Here is an 18,938-nt window from a genome sequence, read left to right as displayed (position 1 = left end):
CCCTTGACGAGATGTGACTGTAAATCCCAGGGGCTACGGAGCTCCATAAGAGCTTGGTTTAGGCATCTACTGGTGGAGACAGAGTTGACTCCAATGAACTCAGGCTGTCAATAATTATGCCTCCTTCCCGACAAGAGTCACTCTGGGGCAACTAAAAGTTCACTGCCTACACTGACTAATTGGAATTTACTCTTGGCTGACAGTGTCGTTAGACACAACACCATTATATCGGTGTGAACTTTTCTGAACCAAAGACGGCTGCATTCATAGCGGATAATGATTGACCATTTACAATGTCACAATAACAAACCTAAACAGAAATGCTAAATGCCAATTTTGACTTTGTTAAATATTGTCAAAAGCATAGTTTCCGGGGGCGCCCGCTGGTCTAGTGGTCCAGGCGCATGCCACATATAGGCTCTGGCCTGACAGCGTGTTGCGTGTTCGAGTCCCGTTCATGACGACCTTTGCTGCATGTCTCTCCCCTTCTCTCTCTCCCTCTTTCCTGTCTGGCCTCACTGTAACTATCAATAAAGGCACAAAAGCTAAAAACAAATCTTAAAAAAAGAAAAAAAGCAAAGTTTCCCCCAGTGTTTAATATTCTTGTGTAGAGAAAGAAAAGTTGTTCCTCAATACCACAAGCACTGAATTCAAAAGAGTTTAAATATTTTGTAGTGTGGTGCATATAAACTGAACACTGCTTCTCCATGTTTAGTTCTGATTCTGGGGACAGAAAGCAAACTTGTCCCAGATGACCTGGGATATCTGGATTGTTCATGCAGTACAAGATCAGAAAAGTATTTTGGCCCTAAACCAACAGTAGTATTTTGAATTCACTTTTTTGACAGAGAGGGAGCTAGTGTAAAAATAATTGGAGTGTCATCATCCACGTTCTTAGTTTTAGTGTAATGAGATTTTCTTTTCTTTCTTTTTTTTTCTTCTCCAGAGTTGTTTTAATAATGGTAATGTGCACTGTGCAGGGATAGGGGAATGTACAGACCTTTGGAGAGGTTACACCAGTTCCGGTGTGGAGATTGAACAAAGAGATTGAATGAAATCCACGTAATTTCCACCCATGTCCTGCATAAATATAAAGCATCTTTATATACAGAGACATACAATGTCTATAAGGATATCGTTTGTTAGCAGCATTCTGAATCAACTGCAGTCATCTGATGTATTTTTAGCAACCTGACCTGTAAAAGACTATAGAGAGCAACTGCCTTGGCAACAATGAATTGATTTGAATACGATTTGAATGCAAATACAATCAAGGGGTGTCCATAAAATGAAAGAAACCTGGACAGCAATTTGTTACATTTGTAAAACAAAGGATTCCAGTATTGATGGAACATTGTTTCAACTCAACCATGGCAACCATTATAAAGCAACTTAACTATGCATAGATTATACCAGACGGGTACATTACAAAACAAATTAAAAGTGTCTTGGTATAGTGTTGGGATGGAACGCCATTTTAACATAAGATACACTCTTGGCGAGTGCTGTCTTAACATCGGTCCAAATCTGTCAAAGGTGTTTGATTTAGTTAAAATCTGGTGACTGTGAAAGCAAGTAATAGTAAACGTAGTAAACGATTCACATAATTTCCAAACCATTCAGTAACCTGTCATGCCCTGTGAATGCGGGGGCATTGTCATCCTAGACTCTCATCAGGATAGAAATGTTGCATCACACTAAAGGTGATCACTCAGAATAACATATCGATTTGCAGTGACCCTTCACTCTAAGGGGACAAGTGGACCCAAAGCATGCCAGGAGAAAATGCCCCACACAGCATAACAGAGCCACGGGACGGCATCAATGTAGGGATCAAGCATTCAGGCCTGTACCATTCTCTTGATGTACGCCACACATTAACTCGCCCACTTGTCGAGAATATGGTGAAGGATGACTCATCTGACCATATCACTTTTATCCTCATCTCTGTAGATCAGGGAGTGTGGTTTTTTGCTCCACTGAACTATCAAATGTGCTTGGTCTTTGTAATGACGGGATTATGCACTGCAACCCTATTATAACATCCGTCTCTATGTAGTTGTTGGTGGACTGTTCATGCTGACACAGTCTGATCTCGTCCTGCATTGACATACTCTGTCTCCTGAGTTGCTTGTCTGTTTTTCACTACATCACACTAATGCATGAGCATCACGGTCATTGAATGTGCGCTTTTGACCACAATTCCCAACCCTATTAACTGATGTCTTTCCCATAGGCCCAAATGCATGTCACTTTAGTCACTGTTCCTATTGAAATACTATCCAGTTGACCGTTCCTCAATAATGACCCTATTTCATAGTCGGATAGACCTTTTTCTTTCCACTCAGTTATTCAGGTTTTTCCTTTAATTTCTCACCCATCAATCTCAGTTACTGTACTAGTAGCATTTTATATTATGTTATTGGAAGTCCTGTCCATTTCTCTTTGCAATTTTTTACCATTTATAATGATCCTCCATTTTTTCAACAGAACAACTAACTCCTTATTAGTAAATTAGTAACAGCCTAACAGGGAATAATCATGAGATATTGGCAGTGGTGGAAAAAATCAAATATTTTACTTAAGTAAAGGTATCAATACTGCAATGCAGAACTACTCCGTTACAAGTAAAAGTCCGGAATTCAAAATGTACTTGAGTGAAAGTACAAAGGTATCAAAGCATCAAAATGTACTAAAAGTACTCATATTGCAGAATGTCCTGAAATGTATACAGGGCTGAAGTGGTTAGTGTATGTTTTCTAATCAAAATTAAAATCTACAAGTAACTAGTAAACATGCAGTGTTGTCAAAGTTACTCTAAAACGGTAATATTATTACTTATTACTAGTTACTTTTTAAAAAAACGTATTACTTATTACTCCCTGCCAAAAGTAACTAGTTACTTATTACTTTCTCTCCCCCAGTAATTGCATCTTGGCCATAATGGGCGGCGGTGGCTCAGGGGTAGAGTGCCTGGATGGTAACCGTAAGGTTGCCAGTTCGAACCTGGGCTCCCCCAGAGTTACCGTCGAAGTGTCCTTGAGCAAGACACTGAACCCCTAATTGCTCCCGATGTGCTAGTTGGTGCCTTGCATGGTTTCCGCCATCGGTGTATGAATGTGTGTGTGAATGGGTGAATGTAATGAACAATCTATGTAAAGCGCCATGGATAAAGGCGCTATATAAATGCACCATTTACCATTTATTTACCATCTTTTGTTCCCAAAAGTCTTACTTTGCATTTTCAGCATTAGCAGTCCCCCCTGCAGCCTACATTGTAAAATCCTCATTGTTTATTTAACTCTGAAAAGTGTACTGTATAGTGTACACATCATGATGGGTCCATTTGGTTCCATTTCTGCAGCTCATTTGAATTAAATTAACACTAAGACTTTTACTGTGTATGAATTCATAAATTACAGACTAAATGAAAACCACACCTGGGCTCAATATGACAATGAAACGCAATCTTTGAACAGTCTCACGCTACCCAGTTTGTTCTGCGTTCCAGACGGTTTAAGGCCCGCCCTTCTACATCTGATACTTCTGCATTGTTTCCGTATGCGCTCTAGTGTCTAGATCTAGACCGGATCAGCAGCCTGCAAAGCAACACCATCCCAACCCAGTCTACCATTATAAATAAACACCCAAGCCCACAGTACCACGTAAAGTACAAATACGTACCTCAAAATTGTACTTAAGTACAGTACTCAAGTAAATGTACTTAGTTACTTTCTGCCATTGGATATTGGCAATTTGATGCTTTAGGCCCGACTCACACCTTTACATCTAGCATACAACATTGATGCATGCTTGTTGTATGATATGTATAGCAACATTTGTGTTGTATGGCTTTCGGCTGTGTTTCGACTGCCCCCCTCCCCCTCATACAACACAAATGTGTTGTGTCAAACCATGTGACTCCCATTGGAAATGCATTGCGAGCTTGCATCAGCTATACATCTCATACAACAAGCATACATCAATCTGTTGTGCACGTGTGAGTCGCCCCTCATGTCATTGGAGCCTCAGTAGTGAGTGGCAGAACCATACGCAGCCACAACACTCTCTCACCACCTCCTCATGCTCGTCACCAGCCTGGTCTGATATTCCATCCCTCATCCAGGATTCGTTGCAGGTCAGCCACCGTGATTGCATTTGACCGAGCTGCCAATCAGGTGCCAATCGAGTCAACATACCAACAGGAGAATACACACTTTTACTTTGCCAGGTCAATTTGGCTCATTTCCCTCATACTCCCACATAATCAGCTGTGCTGCTCATCCCACAAATGCATGATCATTACAAATGTACTAACGTCTTTGGGGCTTGGGGGGCACAGGGATGGATACCTGCCCACCACCCCACACAGAGTCTGGGGTTCACAGGGATGGATACCTGCCCACCACCCCACACAGAGTCTTAGGGGTTAGGGTGGCACAGGGATGGATACCTGCCCACCACCCCACACAGAGGGATGGATACCTGCCCACCACCCCACACAGAGTCTTAGGTCACAGGGATGGATACCTGCCCACCACCCCACACAGAGTCTTAGGTCACAGGGATGGATACCTGCCCACCACCCCACACAGAGTCTTAGGTCACAGGGATGGATACCTGCCCACCACCCCACACAGAGTCTGGGGTTCACAGGGATGGATACCTGCCCACCACCCCACACAGAGTCTGGGGTTCACAGGGATGGATACCTGCCCACCACCCCACACAGAGTCTTAGGGGTTAGGGTGGCACAGGGATGGATACCTGCCCACCACCCCACACAGAGTCTTAGGGGTTAGGGTGGCACAGGGATGGATACCTGCCCACCACCCCACACAGATTCTGGGGTTCACAGGGATGGATACCTGCCCACCACCCCACAGAGTCTTAGGGGTTAGGGTGGCACAGGGATGGATACCTGCCCACCACCCCACACAGAGTCTTAGATGGATACCTGCCCACCACCCCACACAGAGTCTTAGATGGATACCTGCCCACCACCCCACACAGAGTCTTAGGGGTTAGGGTGGCACAGGGATGGATACCTGCCCACCACCCCACACATAGTCTTAGATGGATACCTGCCCACCACCCCACACAGAGTCTTAGGGGTTAGGGTGGCACAGGGATGGATACCTGCCCACCACCCCACACATAGTCTTAGATGGATACCTGCCCACCACCCCACACAGAGTCTTAGGGGTTAGGGTGGCACAGGGATGGATACCTGCCCACCACCCCACACATAGTCTTAGATGGATACCTGCCCACCACCCCACACAGAGTCTTAGATGGATACCTGCCCACCACCCCACACAGAGTCTTAGGGGTTAGGGTGGCACAGGGATGGATACCTGCCCACTACCCCACACATAGTCTTAGATGGATACCTGCCCACCACCCCACACAGAGTCTTAGGGGTTAGGGTGGCACAGGGATGGATACCTGCCCACCACCCCACACATAGTCTTAGATGGATACCTGCCCACCTCCCCACACAGAGTTTTAGGGGTTAGGGTGGCACAGGGATGGATACCTGCCCACCACCCCACACAGAGTCTTAGGGGTTTGGGTGGAACAGGGATGGATACCTGCCCACCACCCCACACAGAGTATTAGGGGTTTGGGTGGAACAGGGATGGATACCTGCCCACCACCCCACACAGAGTCTTAGGGGTTCAAATCCACTGTGGCGCACTGGCTTGGTGCTGGAATGGGGCTTTACTAAATAAATACATTTCTTTGTAACGTTTAGAAATTCCTTCATGCGATCATAACCCCCTGAAGTCGTTGTGTTGTTTATTATGAAAAGTTTGAATTAATACAAAGTACACTATTTTAAATGTAGCTTGGAGCGAAGATTCAATGAGGAAGATCTCTGTTGTCATCTACAGCTTGAGAGGCCAGCTCATCTAGGCAATCTGCAGTCAGCCAATCAGGCGTCTATAGACTCCAATGGGGGGGGGGGGGGGGGGGGGGTTCTCCCTATTAATAGCTAATCTTATTCAATAAATGCAATTGGACTCTAATCGCCAAAATGTTATGCAATTCCAATAATGCAAATGCAAATGCTATGCAATAAAACTATTCATTTGCAACAACTTGATCTTTCCTTTCATTGAATATGTGTTGAGTTGCACACAGCAATGTCTTTTCACATAATTGTGATTCCACTGAGAGATCTGATGTTATGCATGGATAGTAGCCTCCTCATGCAGAATCAATTTATTCATTCACAATTCAATATATTGATTCTGCATGAGGAGGCTAAAAGGACAACACCGTCGTCACCTGTCCTATTTATTTTATTCCTGTTTTACCAGGCATAGGAGGGCTTCCCAGCAGCAAAACTCATCTCATGTCTTACAACTGAGACCTGTAACACATGGATAGCACCAACAAAATCTAAAACAAGCAAAGGGCTGGAAGCCTGCATAGAAAGACAACTATTCAGTCAGATGTACTGTAATTTTACATAAACTTTGTAAGAATGGGTGTCTTGCACAGAACTCAACACATCTCTTTATATTAGCTTGATAGATTTTATGATGAACACTGAAGGTTAATGCATCGACAATCTGGATTGATACCAAAGAGGGCGAAGCCACTGTCGATGTGGCAGGCATCAAAGATTGTGTTCCGCCAGGGGTTTTTGGTGTGGTTATTACGCCCAAGGATCACATTCTGCACTGCAGACTTGGAATCAATACTCTAAATGGGTATCAGAGGATCTGTACATCCTCCTCAACTCCACAGTCACCCAATAATGCCTCCAATCTGACAGATTTAAAACCAAGGAGTCTGCCCCCTTTTTTCACACCTTCACTTGATGCCATGATTTAGCCTACTTGTCAGACTTGTGTCTAATTCATAGTGCACATTTCAGAAGCATAAGGAGAGGAGATGGCATGAAAAGGTCATATCAATCATTGAGCAGTGCTGACAATTGCCCTTTTCTCCTTTTAATTCTCTTTGCTGATATGGGGATCAAATGGACGCAAAACTAAAGCTTTATTTCATGATGAAAACATGTAGTGTTGTATAGGCTTAACGCAGAAAACCTTCGTTATGATCATTCAATGTATTATATTGTTCAGTGGTAAATCTGGTGATGTTGAAAACAAGTTGCATAAATCATTTAATATGCATTCCAGAAAGGATACAGAGACTGATGGTTGTGATGCAGCATTGCGGTGCTGCCTTCCTTTCATCATCGACCCATGCGCCATTCTTTCAGAAAAGCTCCATAACATTTTTGTGATGGTTACTGTGTTGGACAGTCTCAATAAACCTGGCCTGACTCCATTTTGGCAGCCTGCTCTATAAGCTATGATTTTATTCAAGAAACCAGAGCTCCATTTCTTCTCTTACTTTTGTGTAACTTATTTGTCTCTGTCTCCTGTTGTAGGAACTGGTATCTGATCAACAATGGAGCGGCTGGTCCTGTGTGTGCTGCTGTGTGCAGTGTTAGTTAAGGGCTACAGCTGCCCCGGACGCTGCATCTGTCAACACCTCTCCCCAACTCTGACTCTGCTCTGCGCCAAGACCGGCCTCCTCTTCGTACCCCCCACCATCGACCGCAAGACCGTGGAGCTTCGCCTCACCGACAACTTCATCACGGTCATCCGCAGGAAAGACTTTTTCAACATGACCAGCCTGGTCCACCTCACGCTGTCTCGGAACACCATCAGCCAAATCACTCCCCTCGCCTTTCTCGGCCTGCGTTCCCTGCGAGCCCTGCACATGGATGGCAACCGCCTCAGCGTTATCAAGAGTGACCACTTCAAAGGCTTAATCAATCTGCGCCACCTCATCCTAGGAAACAACCAGATCCACCAGGTGGCGACCACCGCCTTTGACGAATTTGTGCTCACCATTGAGGATCTGGACTTGTCCAATAACAACCTGAGAAGCCTGCCCTGGGAGGCCATAGGGAGAATGACTAACATGAACACGCTCACTCTGGACCACAATTTGATTGATCACATTGAAGCAGGGACCTTCACACTCCTCACCAAGCTGGTCCGTTTGGACATGACCTCCAACAGGCTGCACAAGCTGCCTCCAGACAGCCTATTCCAGCATGCCCAGGTCCTGGCCTCCTCTCTGGCGGTGAGCTTCGGAGGGAACCCACTCCACTGTAACTGTGAGCTGCTGTGGCTCCGCAGGCTGACTAGGGAGGATGACCTGGAGACCTGCGCCTCACCAGACCATCTCATGGACAAGTACTTCTGGTCCATTCAGGAGGAGGAGTTCATATGTGAGCCTCCACTGATCACCAAACATATTTCCACCAAGCCGTATGTGATGGAAGGTCAGGGGGTCACCCTCAAATGTAAAGCCATGGGAGACCCCGATCCAGACATCCACTGGCGATCACCAGACGGCAAGCTGGTGCACAACTCCACCCGCACCATCCTGTATGCGAACGGCACCCTTGATATCCTCATCACAACTCTGAAGGACAGCGGGGCCTTCAATTGTGTGGCTTCCAACGCGGCTGGCATCGCCACGGCTGCTGTTGAGATCAACATGATCCCCCTGCCCCTGTTTGTCAACAACACAGCTCACATGCGCGAGGACCCCGGCCTGTCGGACATAACCACCTCCTCCAAATCTGGAAATGACACTAAGGGCCATGACAAGCAGGACAAGAGAGTGATGGTCACTGAACTGACGTCATCCTCCACTGTGATTCGTTGGCCATCTGAGCGACACATCCCCGGTATCAGGATGTATCAAATTCAGTATAACAGCACTGCAGATGACACTTTGGTTTACAGGTGAGTCACATTTGTGTGTGTGTGTGTGTGTGTGTGTGTGTGTGTGTGTGTGTGTGTGTGTGTGTGTGTGTGTGTGTGTGTGTGTGTGTGTGTGTGTGTGTGTGTGTGTGTGTGTGTGTGTGTGTGTGTGTGTGTGTGTGTGTGTGTGTGTGTGTGTGTGTGTGTGTGTGTGTGCGTGCGTGCGTGCGTGCGTGCGTGCGTGCGTGCGTGCGTGCGTGCGTGCGTGCGTGGGTGGGGGGGGGGCCTGTTGGAGGTAAAGGGTGGAATCCCACTCAGAAGTGGGATTAGAGAAAACGTGAGCCATCTGGAATAACCATCTGCTTTAGTGGCATGACAGATTATTATAAACTCTATGGGGATGCCCCATGTTGTGTAGATGCATGAGTATTAAATAGAATTTCATTTGTTCTTTTTTTCTTCTTCTTAAATTTAGAGTAGCCAATTCTTGTTACCCCTTTGTCAATTAATCCTCCCCACACATTTCTGTGGTTTGTCACTGCTGTTGTACCCTACTGGCTCACCTGCCAGTGAGGAGCCCCCACTGGAGGGCACAGCACCTCCTCCCGTTGAACACCCCCTACTGACAGGCACCGCCCCAAAGTGACAAAGATTGCCCACCATGCTTGTGTTGACTTCCCCGAACATGGCCAATTGTGTTGGTAGATGCTCGGCAAGCTAGATTAAATAGTGGATTCGATTTCGAACCCCTAGACTCCATGGTGGTGGACAGGTACATAATAGCCTACCCCTGTTCCCTAGACTAGTCGGAATTGTCAGCACAGATTAAGCGTGATTAAATGGAAAGCCCTCTGTTTTGCATTATGTAATTCATTCTAAATTTCTGGACTACCCTATTTTCTTTTCTAATTGTCATGACATAATTGCACACATGCAGTACAGTATAGTATTGTGATTAAAGATGGGCAACATGTTTAGTTGCATCAAGTAGATCATTAGACAGAGAGAGAGAATGGAAACCTAATAACCAGTTGGTTATAACAACTTAACTTATTGAACATTTTATTATTTTTCATTGTAACAAAAAGCTAAGCAATTTCTTCTGTGCCCCTTTTTTCAAGCTCCACAGTGAGCCAGTCATACTATTCTAACCACCCTTTTTGAAAATAAGGACGTGCTGTTTTCAATGTCTCAAACATTGATTCAATGTGATATACTGACAAATATCTCAGTAAAAGGCAGAAGATGTTATGGTGGTTGACTTAGGTGACACTGTGGTGCAGCGTAAGGTGACAGTGAGAAATGGCTATCCGATCTTCGTGTATAGAGCAAAATGACAAAAGGTAAATTGTGATGTGACAAGCGAAAGTAGAGCAAGCATCGCTGTATTTCATGACACCACAAGAAGAGTTGGGGCAGATTGCTGGACAGATGCAACGTGATATAACAATTTAGGTGTCGTGGGAATGTTCTAAGGCAGGGGTTCTCAACCCGTGGGTCGCGACCCCTCGGGGGGTCGCCAAATTATTTTAGGGGGTCCCCTAAAATAATTTGCGCGCTATGAGCTTGTAGATCTGCTATTTTTCAATAGCTAAATTATAACAATGCTTAAAACACCAAAAGGGGTTCCCGCCCAAAATGGTTTAAGGTTATTGTAGCAGTCAATTTATATTGGGGGTCGGGAGGGGGCGGGGCGGGGGTCCCGAGACATTGCCAAAGCATTTCCGGGGGTCCCCGGCCAAAAACGTTGAGAACCCCTGTTCTAAGGTCAAATGTTTTTAGCATTTTCAAGGATTACGAGGCTCACACTCTTTGAACACAGAGCAAAAGGCCATTCCATCTGTGTTAATATAATTAGGAGCACAAACCTTTCCCCTCAAGGAACACTTTGATGGTAATCACTTGTAGGTAATAATGTACCACCTTAAGACAAAACAACACTCAAGACCATGCTTACACCGGAGGAGTAAATTATACAGAGTGCAGCTCATTATGCCTGCTTAGGTAAAATAAATAGAAAAGTCAACCACAAATATCAACACCATGTGACATGTCCCAAGTCGCCCCTTTATATTTTCATTGTGGATAATGATATAGTTCGCTTGCCAGAATTTGGACCCGGACATTTTGAGTACCCTAAGGTTTTATGTTAGAAATGTTGAGTATGGGTCCCCAGCATTTAGAAATTGCTGGCTGCTAACTTGCATATGTTGGGCAATTTTCATAATTAGCATAATAAGCTGGGGTACCATTAACATCCAATATATTTTTTACATTACATTTTCTAAATTTCATTGTGCTTTAAGTAAAAAACTCAAAATGTCGAGGTCCACAATAGGGCTCTATGGGCTGGCAAGCGGACTAATATACAGGTAAACCCTTTCGATTTTCCACCTTATCCGTAGGCCGCGTATGAAGGCACTGTGAAAGTCATTGCTTCTTCAGCATTGTCAGTTTCCATACTTATGGTGGTTAAAACGTCCTTTCTTGTGTTGTAAGTTAACCACTCCATTGTTGTTCAATCCTCCCTGCAGGATGATCCCGTCGACCAGTAAGACCTTTCAGATCAACGACCTGGCCGCGGGGCGCGAGTATGACCTCTGCGTGCTCGCGGTGTACGACGACGGCATCACGTCGTTGACGGCCACCCGCGTGGTCGGCTGCGTGCAGTTCCACACGGCCAACGAGGTCAGCCAGTGCCGCTTCATCCACAGCCAGTTCCTCGGCGGCACGATGATCATCATCATCGGCGGCATCATCGTGGCTTCCGTGTTGGTGTTCATCATCATCCTCATGATCCGCTACAAGGCCTACGGCAGCCCCGAGGACGACAAAGCCATGGTCAGCTCCAGCATGCACTCTCAGACCAACGGCAGCCAGCACAGGCTCCAGCACTCAGCCTCCAAGCTGGTGTCCGAGGAGGACGGCCGCGAAGCGGCCCAGGCGCCAAGGGAGTGCATGGCGCTGGTGCTGAGGATCGACAGTGATAAGAGAGAGGACGTGGCAGCTACCACTTCCGTCCTGCAGGTGGAGCTGCCTCCCTTCGCCGCCGACAAGCTGAAGAGGAGAACCAGCCTGGATGCACAGTGCTCTGGCCCCCCGTCTGAGGACACGCAGACGGACAGTAGCCTGACTGGCTCCACCATGTCCCTGTGTCTCATAGGCCCCAATGCTGGCACTAAGGAGGCCCCGAGGCTCAAGGACAAGAAAAGCACCTATTTGGGGCTGTTCCCCAATGAACTGGCACGAACTAGGCACAGGTTCTCGTTCGACGGAGGTGATTACTCCATATTTCAGAGTCATAGTTACCCACGCAGAGCGAGGACGAGGTGGCACAAGTCCACCAACCAGATCAACGTGGAGTCGTCGCCGCTCGCCCATCGCAGAGTTACATTCAGCAGCACTGAGTGGATGCTGGAAAGCACAGTCTGAGAGGAGTAGTCCGGCCTCCATGGCCACAAGCACACGAATACACACACACACACACACACACACACACACACACACACACACACACACACACACACACACACACACACACACACACACACACACACACACACACACGTATGCACAAGCATTCACAAGCGAACCCAGATGCACCCATGACATAGATACATAGTCATACATCAACATACTGTATACACAAGCACACAATTGACTGTACACATCATACTATACTCACATGCATATATCCACACATGCAAACTTTCCGTGAATTGCTGGAGAAGAACACGTTCTCCTGTCATGTCCTGCCTCCCCATCCTACTCCCAGAGAGGTCGTTGACCATGTCATTTCTGTATGCAGCAGTGCCTTATTCTAAAAGATGTACGAATGGAGGATGCTGCTCACCGTAGTCATAAACTTTCCTCTCTGTCATTGTCTCCACTCTGTTATGGGGAGCTTTTCGTTCAGTTGTTGATTTCCCCTTTTTTTCTATGACATGCCAAGGGTGTGGCTTTGGATGTGACTGTTTTTCTTTTTAATTGGTAAAAACGATGGTAAACAAACAAAGAATCAAACAAACTACTACATCACACTGTAAAGTGAACAGCCAGGTATCATGTATGTCAACCATCCTTTGGATTCTTTCAGACAAAAACAAAAACAAAACAAACTTTTGCACAGAAGACACGAGATACACGGAGTATCACCACCAGTCTATACAATAATAAAAAGATACTAGAAGTATACACATGCCGATTTCTAATGTTAGCATAGTAAGGATGGACCTGTTAACCGTGGATATTCCTCCTTAACGGTTGGACTGTACAATATTAATAGGTATTGTTCCTGATGTGACTGTATGATATTAATCGGTACTGTATCTGGCTGGTCTAGATAAAAAGACAACAAAAAAGACATATATAAGTATATTAAAACATTGATGTATGTGTACTAACTATGTAAGTAAGTAAGTCATGTCACATGACTTTTTACAAAGCATTTGGGTGCTGGCTGCAAGTTTTTACATTAAAAACCTGTGTCATCACACCTCCCCCTATATTTAGTATGTCAACGTTTGGACCACTTAACCCTTATGAAAGGGTATTAAATTTTTTGTGTGAGTTAACTGTATTGTTTGTGCTCCCAATGGTGTTTTCTTTGTGGTTCAAGGAGTACATACATGACTGCCAAAGAGATGTCCTCCGACCTTTCAGTGGCCTAAATAAAATGAGTTCATTGTTCATGTCTGGTGGATCAAACGCCACTCCAATACAACCAGGCAAGCGTAGTACTAGGGAGGATTGTGGGATCATGGCAGATTATTACCTGAATGTCATGAATACCAAACCAAGGGTTGTCAAAGGTGTACTACAGGTTGAATCCCACTAGGTGGAGACAAAGAACTAATGAATTAATTTAGCTGCCAGCTGGAGATCTATGGCATGTTTAATTTAACCTTAAATAAAAAGTTAGCTCTCAAAAAATAGAGAGGGCCGTTTGGTCGTTGGTGGAATGTGTATTGTGGTGGAGGATTTATTTTTCCATTACACCCCAGCTGTCCCAGGAGCTGTGTAAGCCTTATTTTACACATTACAATTTACAGCCAGTATGTCCTCAAAATGTACACTCAAAGTTGAGAATTTGCCCAGGATCTATGTCTCTAATTATTGTGCAGCTTTTAAAGTTGGTCTTCAGCTTGATGTTATTTTAGAGTGTATGCCTAATCGCTACAGTTGCACAGATGTCAGCCCATTATTGGCCTGCTTAGGTTACTTTCTCAGCAGCTGCAGCAGCTGACAATTCACAAGAAATGGCTTCTAAATTACATTGTAATCAAATGTATTTAAAGGGCTCTGAATTATCTGCAGGAAGTTGTACCTGGCTGTCCTGACAAATACTAAATCTGGGAGCCCTCAGGTTTTTGGATGTTTAATTGGTCAGGGTGGCCCAGTTGCAGCAAAACTCAAGAGTACAACAAAGTCTATACTAGTAGGTTTGTTTATCACAGTCTGTGTTAGGAGAATAATGCCTTGGGTACGAATTATCATGGCTAGCACACTTCCTGTCAACACATTGATGTAATTCAAGGTCTTGAGGTATGAGATAAAAGGAAATGCTGATAATATATTCTCAGCGTATCAAATCTTGATCCCTAGCTTCAAATCCATGGCTTTTGTTTGTATCTAGCAGCTAGACATTGGAATTCAAATACATACTATTAAGAATACGGATAACTCTGAAGCTGAGGCTGCTGAGATTTGACTCCCCGCTGAAACCCCTCCAGGCACACCTGATTCTCTCTTGAAAGGACCACCATCATGTTTTGGCAGGGGGGATGGAGCATGACAGGGTCACACATTCAGCTCTGAGCTTTGGTGTTTTGTGAAAATAGAAATAAATTCCCCTTGTTCACTGGCAGGGGTGGCAGTTCTAAAGCTCGATGTGGGTTGTCTGTGTTTATAGAATATTAAATATCAATCTTCTGTGTTCAGTCACACTAATCATTAATTATTTCAACAAAACTCAAGACCTGCCACTTGTCCAGTGTCCTAACTAAAATCCTGATCAACATGCATCTTATCAGTTCTGATAAACTTCTCCTGAGATAGGCTACTGAAGGCCAAAAATGCCTGCCATGATTTTCTATACTACAGCTGTGCCACAGTTGATTCTACCGGTACGGAGAATTTGGGGAGGAAAATACTCAATTTCTTCTATTAGGTAATTTGTCATGTAATATCTTGTGGAGCTATTATAGAAGCAGTATATTTCTTGCAGATTTCAATGACCAGCTAAACAGAAGAATGTTCTGCTACAAGTGAGGTAAGTGTCCATTTTTGTAAAATCCTATGTATGCCTGCATAAGTAGATGTTGGTTGGTACGTAGGTATACGTAGGTAGGTATACGTAGGTAGGTATACGTAGGTAGGTAGGTAGGTAGGTAGGTAGGTAGGTAGGTAGGTAGGTAGGTAGATAGATAGATAGATAGATAGATAAGGAGGGGATGCTTTTTTTCATAATCACCCCCTCCTTATCTATCTATATGGCATGGCATTGAGAATGTTGGCTCAATCTGCCCCAAATCATATTCCTTGACAGTCAACGGTCTTGACAGTGACACTGAAAGAATCAAGCAGAACTCTGGGTTTGGATTGTGCCATTAGTTCGGATGATCATAGGCCCATAATGTCATCTTTTGCTTAAATTAACTATACGCTTATTTGGTGTTGGATTAGCAATAACTTCAATAGAGGGTTAGTCAACCAACTGCTATATAACTAACCTCTCTACCCTACATTAAGGATTGTTAGTGATATTCACCAACTGACATCTTTTCCACTATGTTTAACTTGAAATTTCTTTGGTTAGTATTTAAAAAGTTGCAAAGATATTTTATTTTCATTGTTTGGTGGATTCTATGTAGTCTAAAAATAGTAAATGTATACAAAGTATTTTTTTTAAATTATTTATCAGTTATGAAATCATATTCTAGACATGCCTCAGCAGTTCAAGGTCAATGTAAGGTTTGAATGTTGCTATTTTTACATAGCCTGTGGCTGTGTGCCTGTGTCCCAAAAGGCTAAAATGATTCATCCTGTTATCCATGACCTAAAAGAAAAACAGCCCAAATAAAACTACTACTCTGGCCTTTTAGTAAACATAGAGACTATTTTCACTTCATAATCTGATGTTTTCAGAGTAATGTCAGACGTATGAGTCAGCAGACTTTTAGCTTAGGGGAATACCACTCATTTTCAACATTGAACTATGTCATGAATATATACCGTGGAGTTGTATGGAAATAAGTAGAACTGGAAGTCTAGAACTTGGGGTTATGTGATCAGTGACATAGGAAAGGTGTACTTTTTGGCCTGCAGTACACCTTCCGTATGTCACTGATCATATGACCCCAATTTAGACCTCCAGTTCTAGGCTACACAGAAGGGGGGGGGGGACTTTTTGATTATTTCCACAAAACAACAAAAATGAGTGGTATTTATTCCCCCTTAAGTGGTGAATGTAGGCATATTGCCCTGACATCTATAGTTTGTTGCGAAGGGTAAACATTACGGAGCAGTCTACAACAACCTAGTCGGAACCAGTCCGAGACCTCGGAATGGTCGGACCCACAAATCTGGTGACCTCTGAACCGTCGACTATGTTGTTTACAGAACGATGTATTCTTATGAAGGCTATATAGGTCAGTGGAATTTTAGCAGTCAACATAAGTCTGCACTTAAGTTCATTCTCCAGCCCCTGGTATGCCTGGGCACCCATACAAGGATTTTTTTTTGTGAACTGCAGCTGTGCATTTAACTTTACAATCATGCCAATGCTAGTTCTAGTTCTTAGTTCTAAACTCTCTAAGATGATTGTTCCTGGGCCTGGCACTCTTTGTCAATGGGTCGCCAACTTCCAGACAGACAGGAAGCAGCATGTGAGGCTGGGAAAATACATCTCAAGCAGTGACCCTCAGCACTGGTACACACCACAAGGCTGCGTGCTCTCCCCCTCCCCTATATACCATTAGCATGCACTTCCACGCGGACACCTCTGTCACGCTTCAAGTTTTCAGAAGACATAACCCTGATCAGACCGACCAGGCGACCAGGACAGGAATGGTGACAAATGTGCATTTATTTTAGACAGTATAGGTGGCACAGCTGATGTCATGGTGCAGTCACAATAACCTGGAGCAGAATGATGCAGCTCAAGACAGTGAAGATGATTGTAGCCTTCAGGAGAGCCACCCCATCCCTCCCTCCACTCACCAGCATCAACAGCACAATGACTGCAGACAAATTCCTTGGAACTACCATCATCAGGGACTTTAAATGTACCCCCCCTCTCCAACAATACAAACAAACCAGCTGTATGCTGCTGCTGGGGCAGGAAGCAAGCACGGCCCTCTCATCCTAGCCTGCAGTCTCCTGGTCCTGGGAAGTAGTTTCTCGACTCCATGACACTGTTGACTCACAAAAGAGGGCGCTGTTTTTCCTTTGTTTTGCCAATTGGGTTCCCAGATTGCCTGGGAAGCAACTCTGAAATCTGGGCTATAAAGATAATAAAGAACCATGGCAGGCACACACACAGCTTCTTTATTCTCATCTGTGCTGTGCAGTTACATACAACAATGGACTATATTTAACTATATCCACTGGATACAGTTAAAGTGCAAAACGTAACACTAATTAGTACTCTGTAGGCCTACTCCTAATTAGTGTTACTTTTCGCACTCATGCACCATCCAACCAAGTGCAATAATATAACACTACAACATCCAAACCCAATACACTAATATAATTAGTGAAATATTATAGCTAATTCTCATCACATCTTATGATCTTACATAACTAATGTGGGGACAGCGTGGCATTCTGACGCACTGCCATTCTGAATTCCGTGTGCGGTTGGTTAGGGTATTTCAATTTTTGCGCCTCACTGAAATTGCATCCAGCTCAATAATAGCTATGTTGTTGATCGGTAGTAATTTGGTTCAATTTATTGTAAGCCGCTTTGATTTGATTGATTGAAACACTATAATTATTAACAGTTCGCAGAAAAAGCACAGGGAAGAACCAAGAATGCATGTTTCCATTGGGGCCCTTCATATTAAATTCATCGAAACATCAGCCAGACTGTTGACTCCGTCAAGATCAAAGGAAAAGAGGGTTTTTGATTGATTGATTGAAATATTTATTAACAGTTTTACAGTACATTTCAAGCACAAACTCAATACAAAGGCTGTTAACTGTGAGTGGACGACCCAATTAAGCATTACCCTTGTTTACAAGAGGGTCCACCATGTTCAATTCATCAAAACATTTAGAGACGTACAAATAGACACTTCTATATAGACAAAGAACAGAACAGGAATTCATCATAATGGAGGTAAAAAGGGAAAAGAAACATATACAGTGAGGGAAAAGGGGGTGGGGGGGTGGGGGGGATTCAGATTTTACGGGGGCCAGTTTCGAATTGCAACCATCCGTAGGTGCCCTTTGAGAGCGGTTTTGAAGGAGTCAAGGGATTTGCATGTCTTAATGACTGTTGGTAGGGCGTTCCACATTTTGGTGGCATATGAGCGAAAATAATTTAGTCCCTTGTTTGTGCCGAATCTGGGTTGTGCATGGTTCGTTGCACTCCCTCTGGTGTTGTGGGTGTGGACTTTGTTAACATTAAGGAAGTATTTAGACAGGTACATGGGTATCTTGGTGGTGTATCGAATCTTGTGGACCAGACCCATTGCAAGATGCTGTACTCTGTCGTCGACCCTAAGCCATTCCAGCCTGTCAAAGTGGGCAGGGGTTCGGGGGGTGAGGCCAAGGGGGGTGAGGGCGCTGTTTTTCCGTTATTTTTTGACGGTTCTCAGATTGCCATAACTCTAACCTCGGTACCCAGGCTTTAATTCTAAACTGGCCCCCGTAAAATCTGAATCGCCCCACCATATTTCAATCAATCAATCAAAGTCTCTATCCTTTTATTACTCTATGGTCGAGGCCCGAGGGTCGAGACCTTAGAATATAAATTATACTCTAAAGTCGAGACGGGCAGTGTCGGTAGGCCAATCAGAGGCAGGCGGGGCGTTACCAAGAGATTGACACTCAGTTCTGAGTTCTGGACTGATGACGCGAGGGTTTAGCTCATTATTGACATAGAATCCATCCAACGACTACTCTGCAGTCTGCACTGACCAATAAGAGCTCGCCTCATGGGCGGAGCTATGTCAACGGAACCGGAAGTAG

At 44.5% G+C, this 18,938-nt stretch overlaps 1 protein-coding gene across 2 annotated transcripts in view; it reads left to right on the top strand.

Annotated features, from left to right (window-relative positions):
- LOC306932384 (leucine-rich repeat and fibronectin type III domain-containing protein 1-like) overlaps positions 1 to 12,298 on the top strand; it is a 173,130-nt gene extending 160,832 nt beyond the window's left edge. For both annotated transcript variants that reach the window (XM_079514177.1, XM_079514176.1), the window contains 2 exons: positions 7,412 to 8,786; positions 11,279 to 12,298. In XM_079514177.1, coding sequence (XP_079370303.1) covers positions 7,432 to 8,786; positions 11,279 to 12,176 — 2,253 coding nt within the window. In that variant the 5' untranslated portion in view covers positions 7,412 to 7,431 and the 3' untranslated portion in view covers positions 12,177 to 12,298. The remainder of the gene's footprint in view (positions 1 to 7,411; positions 8,787 to 11,278) is intronic.
- The last annotated feature ends 6,640 nt before the right edge of the window (positions 12,299 to 18,938 follow it).

This window comes from Electrona antarctica (assembly GCF_951216825.1).
Source record: "Electrona antarctica genome assembly, chromosome: 11".
Lineage (NCBI taxonomy): Eukaryota > Metazoa > Chordata > Actinopteri > Myctophiformes > Myctophidae > Electrona > Electrona antarctica.
This window is presented reverse-complemented; position numbering and strand designations above follow the sequence as displayed.